This window comes from Chrysemys picta, chromosome 1, assembly GCF_011386835.1.
Source record: "Chrysemys picta bellii isolate R12L10 chromosome 1, ASM1138683v2, whole genome shotgun sequence".
Lineage (NCBI taxonomy): Eukaryota > Metazoa > Chordata > Testudines > Emydidae > Chrysemys > Chrysemys picta.
In genome coordinates this window covers 350,787,019-350,800,922 of record NC_088791.1, presented here as the reverse complement: position 1 = coordinate 350,800,922, position 13,904 = coordinate 350,787,019, and the positions used below count along the sequence as shown (strand labels likewise).

Sequence of the window (13,904 nt, the reverse complement as noted above, 5' to 3'; positions counted from 1 at the left end):
GTAAACCTACTTCTTCAATTGTAGACCCAGAAGAGCACATAGGATTCCAGCAGTGCTCGCACCAGTGCCAAATAAAGAGGTAAAATAACCTCTCTGCTTCTACTAGGAGGGACCAGAATTCTACACAGTTTGCCAGAGGAGGTGTCAAGGCTGCTTCCCCACTCTGAACTTTAGGGTACAAATGTGGGGGCCTGCATGAAACTTCTAAGCTTAACTACCAGCTTAGATATGGTCCGCTGCCACCACTCCCAAATCTGCTAATTCTCTTCCCTGGGTAGCCTTGAGAGACTCTTCACCAATTCCCTGGTGAATACAGATCGAAACTCCTTGGATCTTAAAACAAGGAGAAATTAACCATCCCCCCTCCTATCTCCCACCAACTTCTGGTGGATCAAGATCCAACCCCCTTGGATCTAAAAACAAGGAAAAATCAATCAGGTTCTTAAAAAGAAGGCTTTTAATTAAAGAAAAAGGTAAAAATCATCTCTGTAAAATCAGGATGGAAAATAACTTTACAGGGTAATCAAACTTAAAGAGCCCAGAGGAATCCCCTCTAGCCTTAGGTTCAAAGTTACAGGAAACAGAGATAAACACTCTAGTAAAAGGTACATTTACAAGTTGAGAAAACAAAGATAAAAACTAACACGCCTGCCTGGCTGTTTACTTACAAGTTGGAAATATGAGAGACTTGTTCAGAAAGATTTGGAGAGCCTGGATTGATGTCTGGTCCCTCTCTGTCCCAAGAGCAAACCACCCCCAAAACAAAGAGCACAAACAAAAGCCTTCCCCCCACCAAGATTTGAAAGTATCTTGTCCCCTTATTGGTCCTTTGGGTCAGGTGTCAGGCAGGTTACCTGAGCTTCTTAACCCTTTACAGGTAAAAGGATTTTGGAGTCTCTGGCCAGGAGGGATTTTATAGTACTGTACACAGGAGGGTTGTTACCCTTCCCTTTATAGTTATGACAGGAGGTCTCACCAGTGTCTTTTATAAGGATATTAATACTTCCTTGTCTCACCTGACACATTCTAGGATCTCATTTGCCTTGTTCTGAGCCACATCATATTGGTGGCTCACAGTCATCCTGGGACTGACTAATACACCCTTCTGAGTGGTGACAGGCCTGGCTGGCTTCTCTGCTGTGGCAGCCCTACATTGTAGGACGTGGGGATGGCAAGGAGACAGTTACAGTGGTTTGATTGGCTGGCCTGTTCTCCCCCCGCCTCAGCGGAGTTTAGAGCAGCCTGGGGGCTGAGCTGAACTCTGCCCAGTGGTAAGAGCTTCCAAGAGCACAGCCCACTGTGGCCAAGTCCCTGCACATGGGTGTCATCCCAAAGTGCCCCCTTGTGGCCTGAGGCGGCCGTGCAGGCACCCTCCCTTTCCCTCTAAAGTCCTTGCAATGACTTACACTAGAATATTTAAAACAAGATCCCCCTTTGTGCTGTCCCATTAATTCAGTCTTCTCTAAAACCCAGGCTGTACTACCCTCTGTCCCTGTCCTCCTCCTTTACTCAGCAACCCACCACCACCCTGCTTCCTGGGATGAGTATGGGTTCCTCTACCTGTTCCTCTACCTCCTCCGTGGCTCTGCCTCTCGGGGAGGCATGCGCCAGGCCATGGTAAGAGCTACCCCGGGAGCCCAGGTTACTGTGGGGAGCACCAAACTCTACACCTTCCCTGGGTTCTACATCCTGGGGGGCAGAGACACAGGATGAGGACTTCTCTCGGGCCCCCCAGCTCCCTGCCCAGGGCAGATGGAGGATCTGGGGCTCCTCACAGTGGATCTCGCTCCCTAGGCAGCTCTTGCCACAGCCTGGCTCTGGCTTCTGGGTGGAGCCTTGGGAAATGAGGAGGAGAAGTAGGTGGGGTCTTGGGGGAAGACATGAGGCAAAGGGAGGGGCCTCAGTGGAAAAGGAGGAAGTAGGGGTGGGGCCTCAAGGAGGAAAAAGAGTGGCAGGAGTGGGGTCACAGAGGGGAAGGGGCTCCTGCATGTGGTGGTCACCCTATAATGAATGGGCTGGGCTGGGATAGGAGCTAGCTTGATATAATATATGGAAATATACTTATTTCATCGAACTGGAAGGGACCTCAAAAGGTCATTGAGTCCAGTCCCCTGCCTTCACTAGCAGGACCAAGTACTGATTTTGCCCAAGATCCCAAAGTGGCCCCCTCAAGGGGGGGGGGGGAGCTAAGGCCTGTTTCCACTCCTTTGCAAGCAGCTGGATTAGCACAAACAAAGGGGCCAGGGAGGGAACCTGGGCCTGAGTCTTTTGCCAGGTCTCTTGTGTATCAGACCCTCACTCACACACAAAGCACTGCTCAACCTCGGGGGCATTATGGATATATGGGGTAGGCTTAGCAGGTGTGTGGTGTGCAGAGCCATCAACAATGGAAGGGTTGCCTCAATGTCTTCTCTTGGGGCTCTTGCACTAATCATGTCTCTGACACAACTCAGTCACAAGCACCTGGCTGGTGGCGTAGGGGAAGGGTGGGTGTCCGTGTCCCTGGAATAGCCCCTGTCCACAGCTGGTGCAGCCCCCATGGATCACACAGCACCCAGAGCGCTCAGGAAGGGCCAGAACTGTGACTGCAGAACAGCTCTGCAGCTTTTTAATAGCCCGTGGATGTTTAACCAGAGACAGGCCAGGGACAGGCCAGATGTAATGAGAAACAACATTCACATCCCTTCCCTTTATTGACTGTATCAATAGGAATTCTGAGGTCGGAGCAGCCACCGATACGGTTCTTTATGGTCCAAAATCCTTCCAGTCCCCTGGCTCTCAATGAACACAGTCACTTTGTAAATGCTGCTGCCTGCCTTGGTCTCCTTCCCCAGAGTGCTGTCCTCTTTCATCAGCTCCTCTCCCACAGCTCCAGGCCTGAGATGCCCTTTCTCTACAGAGTGGAGATCAGTAGCTCATGTTGTCTCAGATGTAAGTGTCGAGGATGGAACAGGTGTCCCACGTTTTTCATTTCCGGTGGCACCAGCACTGGAGCCAGATGATGAACTGAACCTTCACTTGACAAACAACCTGATTATCCTCACACGCAGGTGTTTGCTTTTCACACTGTACACGATTGGATTTATTAGAGGCGGGACCAGCAGGGAGATGTAGCCCAGCAGAATCTGAAGTAATGGAAAAGAGCCCTTCCCAAATCTGTGTATCACAGACAAGCCAATCTCTGGTGTGTAGAAGAGCAAGACGGCGCAGACATGGGAGATGCAGGTGTTCAGGGCCCTGAGGCACTCCGCATGAGATGCAATGCTCAGCACTGTGTTGATGATCATCACATAAGAGACTAAGATGAGCAGTGAGTCCAACCCCATCGTTAAAAGATTAGTAAACAAGCCATAGATGCTGCTGACTGTGATATCCGAACAAGCCATCTTCATGACCTCCTGGTGCAGGCAGTAGGAATGGGAGAGGACATTAGCTTGACAGTATTGGAACCGTTTCAGGAGAAAGGGGAGTGGGACTATTATAGCCATCCCTCTTAGCAGAAAGACCAATCCCATCTCGGCTATTCTCGGCAGGGTTAAGATGGAAGCATATCTCAGTGGGTTACAGATTGCGATGAAGCGGTCAAAGGCCATCAGCAAGAGTACAGAGGATTCAATGCATTGAAGCGAGTGGATGAAGAACAGTTGGGCAAAACAGGCATTGAGGCTGATCTCCCTACAGTTAAACATGTATATGCCCAGTATCGTCGGTATGGTGGTTATCGATATGCCAAAATCTGTGATGGCCAACATGGAAAGGAAAATGTACATGGGCTCATGGAGGCTGGGATCTGTTTTTATAATGAACAGAATGACTGAATTTCCTACTATCGAAATAACATACATGAAGCAGAAGGGGATAGAGATCCAGAGATGGACATCTTCAAGCCCAGGTATCCCGGTCAGAAGGAACACTGCAGAGTTGAATTTGGTGTCATTGGCAGATGACATAATGTACCAGGCTGGTCTGAGGAGTTTTGAGCTTTCCTTCCTGAAAGGAAAAAGAACAGGAGACTAGATGATATTTAACAAGACATCTTTCTGCTCTCAGTGCAAGTCTAGAGACTCCCAGGAGCTCAAGGTAGATCAGCAAAAACATACCTGCCAGACTGTATCATACCTACAGTCCATCTACCCCTGTATCCAGTGGCCAGTTCCAGATGCTTCACAGGAAGGTGGAAGAAGCTCTGCAATGGGCAGCTATGAGATAACATTCTTCAAGGGAAAGTTTCCCCCTGACACCCACTAGTTAGACATATGTTGTGGTGTAAATCCGGAAGGTTTAGAGCCATTCCAAGCCTTTTTTTTAATCCTCACAGATGTATTTGAATTGTCTAGTTATCCATATAAACATACAGTCCCTCTTTGAATCCTGCTAAGCTCTTGGTCCCATAGATATCTTGCGGCTGGGAGTTCCTCAGCCTACTTGAGCACTGTGTGATTTTACAATTGTGACCTTCCCACCGACACCCTTTCTCACCCTCCACTTCTGAGTGTGTCCCATTGGCAAGTACACGGTGAAAATGATCATTGCATTAATCTGTCCTACATTCAAGCTATTTATAAACGTGTTTCATTGCCTCATTTTATGTATTTTTTTCTCCACTCCTGAGAGCCCATATTATGCCACTGCCTCTTTCCAGCAAATGGGATAAATTCTTAGGGACAGGTTCTTAATTCATAACAGTGACTTGAACAGCATCACTACAGATTTACATGTGTAAATTCATTCAGAACCAGACTATTAACTTTCCCTTACCAAATGCACCCAGTGATAAACTCTGAAACCCAAGAATCCCTCCAAGAGAAGCTGATGTACTTTGGCTGCCCAGGGTTGACTTAATCCAAAGAGTTCAATCATCCTACAGGCTTCTCTTCATCCTCACAGGACCTGCATCCTCTCCACATGCAAGGGTCAGTAGATATCTGGCAAGTTACACGCTAACACAGACAGTTACTTCACCTGGGCGGGGGAGGGATTGGCGTCACAAATGGGTAAATAGTGCAAACACTGGTATTGCACTAATATCCAGTGGAGTGTGAAAGTTACTTCAGCCATGCTCGTGTAACAGGTGATGGGTGTAAATTACTTACAACCACTATAACACTCCCCTTTCCTGTACTTCAGCTCTATTCTTTGCTGAAACACTGACCCGCGGTCGTGGTCTCTCATAACCTTTTGGAAAGTCTTGCATAGGTATTGCAGAGTTATTGAGTATACGACCCTGTATGTAAGTGTTAGAAACAGCTTCTGGTCAGTTTCCAGGAGACAGTATCATACAACTTTTCACTGAACAAACAGTTAATGGAACAAACATTGCTAATAATATTTGGAGTACTTCTGAAATACTTTCCAAAGCAAAAGTCATTTAGCAGTAAAGTTACCACTGCTCCTTCCTGTAGAGATTCCAACAACTCTGCTGCTTGCTTTCGACATACATACATGTCATGAAAGCTTGGTTAGTAACATTTGTATTAAAATGAATAGTTTTGGCATAACATCTACATATCTGTACTTTAGTACACACCTGTCAACCACATTCACTGGACCTATGTGGACCTGCTCGACAAGTACAGTTGACCCACAGTGTACGGGAGCCAGGGCCCCATCTGAGGGTGGGAGGATCATGGAATTTCACTCCATGAGAGAGAAGGCTACGAGGCCTGATATCTGACACTCAGAAACCAGAGCGGGGACAGGAATGCAGGTAGCCCTCTAACTCTCAGGGGTATCTACATGGAAGACATGCTGGAGCCCTCAGCCAGTCGGGAAATATAAATATGCCTTATGGGATCTGTTTCCACAAAGCAATGCAGCTCTGAATTCCTGCATCCACAATCGAGCCAGAGAATAAAATCTTTCTAAATGCATTTATTGATTAAATTTCCAGGAGCAAATAAACCTGAAGCAATTTGGGAACTAGTTATTGACATTCTTTGTGGTCTCCTCTCACTGAGCCCCAGCAGGATCAGGCCCAGAGCACACGGCACCTCCAGAACAGGGACCCCTTGAGAAATCCTGACTCGGGGCATTGGAGTTTTAATACTTCGAGCTCGATTTGAATCCCAGATTTTTGTGTAGCTTGAATAACCCACCATGGAGCATGCACCGCTGTAGGGGAGGGGTTCCAAAGTTACATAGCCCTGCCTGGCCTCCAGCCCCATCACTGAGTCACCCCGACAGCCCAGCTGAGTCCTCTGACACTGCACAGAACATCTGCCAATGTAAACAGTTTGCAGCCTTTACACATCACTTTGCATTTTAAAGATAGTGAAACCTGCCAACGTACCCAATTCCTGCTAGAAGGGGAGCCGCTGACACCCTAAAGAGGTTTTCACCGTAAAGGAGAAGGCGTCTTTGGAGGTTGCATGGGCAGCAGACAGCATCTGTTCAGACAGGGAGGCAATTGCCTTTATGAAGCATGCCTGAACATTCCCTTGGGGGCCACTTTGCCATCAGGGAACCTCAGCTGCTTGGCTTAGTGAGAACCAGTTTTAACCCCTGTCACAGCCAATGGCAAACTGAAGGAGGCCAAATCACATGGTGATGCTACCCAGCTGTTCTGCAGCGCAAGCCCTGCTGCAGGCTCTATTCCTGGAATCCGGGCTAGTCATCACTGTTCATATGCTTCTGATTAGTGACATGGCTACCTTGGGGATGGCCAAGTAGTAACAATGATGCTGTCACAGATATGATCTTGCTGAATAATAAAATAATAATAATAATAATAATGACAACAACAACATAGGAGGAGATTTCTCCCCAGCAGCCCTGTTTTCTGTATTTCAAACCCAGGGAATAGCCCAGGGAAGGGAGATTCCACAAGGTTCCCTACATGGAAATTTCCCTTTGATCATTTCCATAGGGGAGGACCCTTCCCTTCTCCGTGAGGAAATTTCCAGGTATGGAGCCTTGAGCAATCTCCCTTCCCTGCCCTGTATACTGTTTTTGCAATGCAGGAAAGGGGGCTGCCAGGGAGAAATCTGGTTATACATTGACCCCCTCAAAGAATTCTAATGGATTGGTGAGGCATGATTTCCTTCTACAAAAACCCTGTTAACTCTTCACCAACAAATGACATTCATCTCTGTGTCTGACAGTTTTGTTCTTTACTATAATTTCAACCAGTTTGGACGGCACTGAAATCAGGCTTACCAGCCTATAATTGCCAGGATCACCTCTTGAGCCCTTTTTTAAAAAATGGCATCACATTAGTTATCCTTCAGTCCTTTGTTACAGAAGCTGACTTAAATGATAGGTTACAGACTACAGTAAGTAGTTCTGCAATTTCACATTTGAGTTCCTTCAGAACTCTTGAGTGAATACCATCTCGTCCTGGTGACTTATTACCGTTTAATTTATCAATTTGCTCCAAACGCTCCTCTAATAACACCTCAATCTGGGATAGTTCCTCAGCTTTCTCACCTAGAAGATTGGTGAGGCATGATTTGCCTTTGAGAAGCTGTGTTGATTCTTCCCCAACATAACATGTTCATCTTTGTGACTGACAACCAATTTGCCTGGTACTGAAATTAGGCTTTCTGGCCTTGTAGCGGGGTGGTCGCCCCGCTCCTGCCCAGAGAGGGTTGAAGCAGCCCTGGAGAGGGCTGTGGTGGACAAATGCTAGGCTGATTGGGAGAATATAAGAGGCTGAGGGCCAGAGACTGAAGGACACACCCTCTCTAGCTCCCTAGAGAGAGAAGGACCGGGCTGCCTGGGAAGCTGAGGAGGGTACATAGGTTGGAGCAGTGCAGGGGAAGGGCAGAGGGAGCTGGGGAGCTCCAGCCTAGCAAAGCCCCAGGCTGCAGGCCGAGTTAAGGGCCTACACAGGGTACTAGGGCTGCAGAGGGGCAGCCCAGGAATAGGCATCTGGTCCAACCCCGCTTCTCAATGATGAGTGGTTTACAGACTGCGTCTGCCCCAGTGAGCGGGGGCTAGATGGACACTGGCAGTAGCCACTGAGGCAAGATGGGGATAGGGGGTTGAGGGATCCCCTGGGAGGGGAGTCCCCGAGTGAAGGTGTACTGCAGTGGGCAGAACCCCTGGGCAAAGGGCACCGGGGTCTGGGAAGGACACGGAGCCAGCGGCAGGGCGCTCCGGGCTGGAAAGAGCTAATTCCCTGGACGACCAGCAGGAGGCACCATGCCAGTGAGTTGTCGCCTGGTCACAGGCCTGTATTGCCAGGATCACCTCTGAAACCTGTATTAAAAATCAGCATTACTTTAGCTATTTGCTAGTTATCTGGTACAGAGGCTGATTTAAACAATAGGTCTCAAAGCACAGCTTGTAGTTCTGCAATCTGCTTTTTGAGTTTCTTCTGTACTCTTGGGTTCATCCCATCTTGTCCTGGTGTCTTAATACTGTTTAATTCATCAGATTGTTCCAAAATGTCCTTTACTGACACCTCAACTGTGGATAGTTCCTGACATCTGTCACCTAAACAGAATGGCTAACATGTGGGAGTATCCCTCACATCCTCCACTGTGAAGACCAAGGAAAAGAATTCATTTAGCCTCATCTTCCTTGATGGATCCTTTAGCAGGCCAATCATCCACTGGCCCCACTGATTGTTTAACAGGCTTACTGCTTCTGATGTACTTCAAAAAAAATTGCTGTTATTTTTTGTGACTTTTGCTAGTTGCTCTTGAGATCTTTTGAACTAGGTACGCAGTATCGCCTAGCCCCATTCAAGAAGTATCCTTGTAACAAAGCCCGATGCCAACTCTGTCCACATTCAAGTGACATCATAGGACCTAATCACATCAGCCATACCATCAGGGGCTCGTTCACTCGCACATCTACCAATGTGATATATGCCATCATGTGCCAGCAATGCCCCTCTGCCATGTACATTGGCCAAACCGGACAGTGTCTACCCAAAAGAATTAATGGACACAAATCTGACATCAGGAATCATAATATTCAAAAACCAGTGGGAGAACACTTTAACCTGTCTGGCCATTCAATGACAGAACTGCGGGTGGCTATTTTACAACAGAAAAACTTTAAAAACAGACTCCAACGAGAGACTGCTGAGCTGGAATTGATATGCAAACTAGATACAATCAATTTAGGATTGAATAAGGACTGGGAATGGCTGAGCCATTACAAACATTGACTCTATCTCCCCTTGTAAGTATTCTCACACTTCTTATCAAACTGTCTGTACTGGGCTATCTTGATTATCACTTCAAAAGTTTTTTTCTCTTACTTATTGGCCTCTCAGAGTTGGTAAGACAACTCCCACCTGTTCATGCTCTCTGTATGTGTGTATATATATCTCCTCAATATATGTTCCATTCTATATGCATCCAAAGAAGTGGGCTGTAGCCCACGAAAGCTTATGCTGTAATAAATTTGTTAGTCTCTAAGATGCCACAAGTACTCCTGTTCTTTTTGTGGATACAGAGTAACACGGCTGCTACTCTGAAACCATTCAAGAAGTATGAGTCAGATCTTGAAAAAAAATAATCAGATTGGTTTGAAAATATTAAGATTTTAAAATATACATATTTGAGTTTTGTTTTCATGTGCCTTTGGTTTCTAAGCCCTTTGGGTGCACCTGATTCAGGTTTTCTAGCTTTTCTCCAACTCACTTTTTATAGAAAACTGAGAGTTGAGTTTCCCGCACAGTATCTAGATTGCTGAAGTTGGGGCTTTAAGGAAGATGGGAAATGATGCGAGACGCACAATAAAATCCCAAGAGGTAGAACTGCTGGCCCTATCTCAAGCAGAACACCCACAAACTAAGCCAGGGAGGGTTCATTAGTAAACATTTCTGGTCACACAGTTCATCAGTGGCAGAGATGCTCTTTCCCTCTGCACTGGTGAGAAGAGGGTTACACCACAGACAGACGGATGTAACAGTGACAGGCTCGCACAGTTGCTGTGTACCTGAGGCATATGTAAGCGGATCTTCTCTTGCTCTCTCCAAAAATCCCCTTAGAAATCCACTCACTGTCACCCCCAAGCACCCCATATCTGCCAGATACACCAAGGTGCTGGAGTCATGGGGTTTCCCTGAAGCAGCTGTCACAGGAGGCTGTGGTAAGAAGCCTTTTATAGACAAATGTCAGGAGTGTTGCTCTGTGGAACCCTGACATATCCCTGATCTTAGGCTCTCAGAGTATCTGAGCACCTTGAATGTATTTATCCTCCCGCCACCACTGTGCGGCAGGGCAGAGCTATTATCCACCTGTGCAGCAGCTCAGAGAAAGCCAATGGCTCCCCCACGGTCACACATCTTAAGGGAATCAAACCCAGCTCTCTTGAATCACAGATTCAGGCCTGTGCTGTAGCACATGGGGATGGCAAGGAACCAGTTACAGTGGTTTGATTTGCTGGATTGTTCTCCCCCTGCCTCAGCGGAGTTTAGAGCAGCCTGGGGGCTGGGCTGACCTCCGCCCGCTGGTAATGGCTTTCAAGAGCACAGCTCACCCTGGCCAAGTCCCTGCAGATGGGAGCCATCCCAGAGTGCCCCCTTGGGGCCTGAGGTAGCCCTGCCCTTCCCTCTAAGGTCTTTGCAATTGCTTACTCTCAGCCTGGGATACTTAAAACAAGAGCCCCCTTTGTGAGGTTGCATTTATTCAGTCTTCTTCAAAACACAGGCTCTCCTACCATCCAGCCCCGTCCTCCTTTTCTCTGGAACCACCACATCCCCCCTGCACCATCCTGCTTGCTTGGGTCAGAGTTGGTTCAGACTTGCCATACCCTCTGCTCCTCCCCGGAGGTCCTGCCCCATCTATTCCCACTTGGCCCTGCCCCCTGCTCCTCCACTTCCCCTGAGGCTCAGCTCCCAGCCAGGCCAGAGACAGGCCTTGGGAAAAGCTACCCTAGGAACCCAGTCGGCTGTGCTGCCTTGGTGGGGAGTAGGCTCAGCAGGTGTGCGGTGTGCAGAGCCATTAATGGGGGTGGGATTGCTTGAATGGCTTCTCTTGGGGCTCCTCCGTTAATCGTGTCTCTGACACAACTCTGTCACAAGCACCTGGCTGAGGGCGTAGGGGATAGGTGGGCCCCTTGGATAGCCCCTGTCCACAGCTCGTGCAGTGGCCATGGATCATGCAGCACCCATAGCGCTCAGGAAGGACCAGTAGAACTCTTCAGCTTTTCTCATGGCCCATGGATGTTTAACCAGAGATGGGACAGTGACAGGCCAGGTGTAATGGGAAAAACATCCACATCCCTTCTCTTTATTGACTGTATCAACAGGAATTCTGAGGTCGGAGTAGCCACTGGCTCTTTATGGGCCAACATCCCACTGGTCAACCTTGCTCTCCACGGACACAGTCACTTTGTAAATGCTGCTGCCTGCTTTCGTCACCATCCCCCAGTGCACTGTCCTCCCTCACCAGCCCTTCTCCCATTGCTCCAGGCTTTAGACCCCATCTGAATCTCTCTCTATAGAGTGGAGATCAGGAGCTCATGTAATGTCTTATGTAAGGGTCCAGGATGGAATTGGAGGCCCGTGTTTTTCATCTCCTGGGTCACCAGCACTGGAGCCGGGAGATGAGTTGACCCTTCACTTGACGAACACCCTGATTATCCTCGCACGAAGGTGTTTGCTTTTCACACTGTACACGATTGGGTTCATCAGAGGCGGGATGAGCAGGTAGACATAGCCCAGGAGAATCTGCAGCAAGGGAGGAGAGCCCTTCCCAAATCTGTGTATCACAGACAAGCTGATCTCTGGCGTATAGAAGAGCAGGACGGCGCAGAGGTGGGAGATGCAGGTGTTCAGGGCCCTCAGGCACCCCATGTGGGACGTGATGCTAAGCACTGTTTTGAGGATCATCACATAAGAGAGGAAGATGAGCAGTGAGTCCAACCCCATTGTTAAGAATGTAACAACCAAGCCATAGATGCTGTTGATTGTGATATCGGAACAAGCCATCTTCATGACCTCCTGGAACAGGCAGTAGGAATGAGAGAGGACATTGGCTCGACAGTATCGGAACCGTTTTAAGAGAAAGGGGAGTGGGACTGTTAGGGCAAACCGTATTAGCACAAACACAAGTCCCACCTTGGCTATTCTGTGCAGGGTTAAGATGGAAGCATATCTCAGTGGGTTACGGATCGCGATGAAGCGGTCAAAGGCCATCAACAGGAGAATGGAGGATTCAATGCATTGAAATGAGTGGATGAAGAACAGCTGAGCAAAACAGGCATCAAAGCTAATCTCCCTAGAGTTAAACAGGTATATGCCCAGTATCGTCGGCATGGTGGATATCAATATGCCAAGGTCTGTGATGGCCAACATGGAAAGGAAAATGTACATGGGCTCATGGAGGATTGGATCTGTTTTTATAATGAACAAAATGAGTGAATTTCCTACTATCGAAATAACATACATTAAGCAGATGGGGATAGAGATCAACAGGTAGACGTCTTCGTGCCCAGGTATCCCGGTGAGAAGGAACACTGCAGAGTTGAAGTTGGTGTCATTGACAGCTGACATAATGCACTGGGCAGATCCGGAGACTTTTGAACTTTCCTTCCTGAAACGAAAAAGAACAGGAGACTACATGATATTTAACGAGACATCTTTCTGCTCTCAGTGCAATTCTAGAGACTCCCAGGAGCTCAAGGAAGATCAGCAAAAAAACTAGTCTTGGATTTATACCACCAATAGGAAGATAGTCACGGCCAGACTGGATCACACCTGTAGCCCATCTAACGCAGTAACCAGTGCCCCGTAAACTACCCAGTGGCCAGTTCCAGATGCTGCAGAAGAAGGTGGAAGAAGCCCTGCAATAGGTAGCTTTCTCCCAGGGAAAGTTTTCCCTTTACACCCACTATTTAGACATATTGTGTAGTGTAAATCAGGAAGGTTTATAGCCCATCCAAGCCTTTTTTTTAAAAATCCTGATTACTCTAATTGGATTTTCTGGTTACCCATATAAACATCCAGTCCCTCTTTGAATCCTGCTAAACTCTTGGTCCCATTGGTATCTTACGGTAGTGAGTTATGCAGGCTACTTGAGCGCTGTGTGATTTTACATTTGTGACCTTCCCACAGACACCCTTTCAGGCCCTCCACTTTGGAGCGTGGCCCATTGCAAGTGCATGGTGAAAACAGTCATTGTATTTATCTGTCCTGCATTGAAATTCTAAGTGAACATGTTTTTTTTTCTGCACTCCAGAGAGTCCAAATTATGCCACTGCAACTTTGCAGCACATGGGATAAATTCTTAGGGCCAGGTTCTTAATTCCATAACAGTGACTTCAACTGCGTCACTCCAGATTCCCCTGTGTAAATCCAGAACAGGGCTCTATTAACTTTTCTTTACCAAATGCTCCCAGTGATAGACTGTGACACCCAAGAATCCCTCCAAGAGAAGCTGAAGTGTTTTGCCTTCCCAGCATTGACTGAGTCCAGAGAGTTTGATCATCCACAGGCTTCTCTTCATCGTCACAAGTCCTGCATCCTCTCCCCATGCAAGGGGCTGTAGATAACTGGCAAGTTACAAGCTAACACAGACAGTTACTTCAGTTGGGCGAGGGAGGGATTGGTGTCCAAATGGATGAATAGGTTAAACACTAGGTTTGCTCTAATACTCAATTGAAAGTGCAAGTTACTTCAGCCATGCTTGTGTAAGAATTGATGGGTGTTAATTACATACAACCTCTATTACAGGGCCCTTTCCTGCACCGCAGCTCTACTCTTTGCCAAAACACTGACCAGAGGTTCTGGTCTCTCAGGACTTTCTGGAAAGTCTTGCACAGGTATTTTAGAGAGATTGTGTTCATTACTCTGAATGTGAGTATTACAAACAGCTTTTGGTCAGTTACCAGGGGTTAGTTTCATACAACTGTTCACTGAAGAAAGAGTTAATAGCACAAACCCATTGCAAACAGTATGTGGAGTACTTCTGAAATACTTTTGAAAGCAAAAGCCATTAAACAGT

The 13,904-nt window shown here is 47.5% G+C and overlaps 2 protein-coding genes across 2 annotated transcripts; both read right to left on the bottom strand.

Annotated features, from left to right (window-relative positions):
* Positions 1-3,014: 3,014 nt before the first annotated feature.
* Positions 3,015-4,023, bottom strand: LOC101949285 (olfactory receptor 51G2-like). Its single transcript, XM_005312739.2, has one exon. The coding sequence runs from the start codon at positions 3,948-3,950 to the stop codon at positions 3,015-3,017; it is 936 nt and encodes a 311-aa protein (XP_005312796.2). The 5' UTR covers positions 3,951-4,023.
* Positions 4,024-11,518: 7,495 nt separating this feature from the next.
* Positions 11,519-12,454, bottom strand: LOC101952829 (olfactory receptor 51G2-like). Its single transcript, XM_024113029.2, has one exon. The coding sequence runs from the start codon at positions 12,452-12,454 to the stop codon at positions 11,519-11,521; it is 936 nt and encodes a 311-aa protein (XP_023968797.2).
* Between the last annotated feature and the right edge of the window lie 1,450 nt (positions 12,455-13,904).

What these genes read in the sequence shown, in the direction of transcription:
- LOC101949285 (XM_005312739.2), bottom strand. Translation starts at nt 3,950, where the DNA reads ATGTCATCTGCCAATGACACCAAATTCAACTCTGCAGTGTTCCTTCTG.
- LOC101952829 (XM_024113029.2), bottom strand. Translation starts at nt 12,454, where the DNA reads ATGTCAGCTGTCAATGACACCAACTTCAACTCTGCAGTGTTCCTTCTC.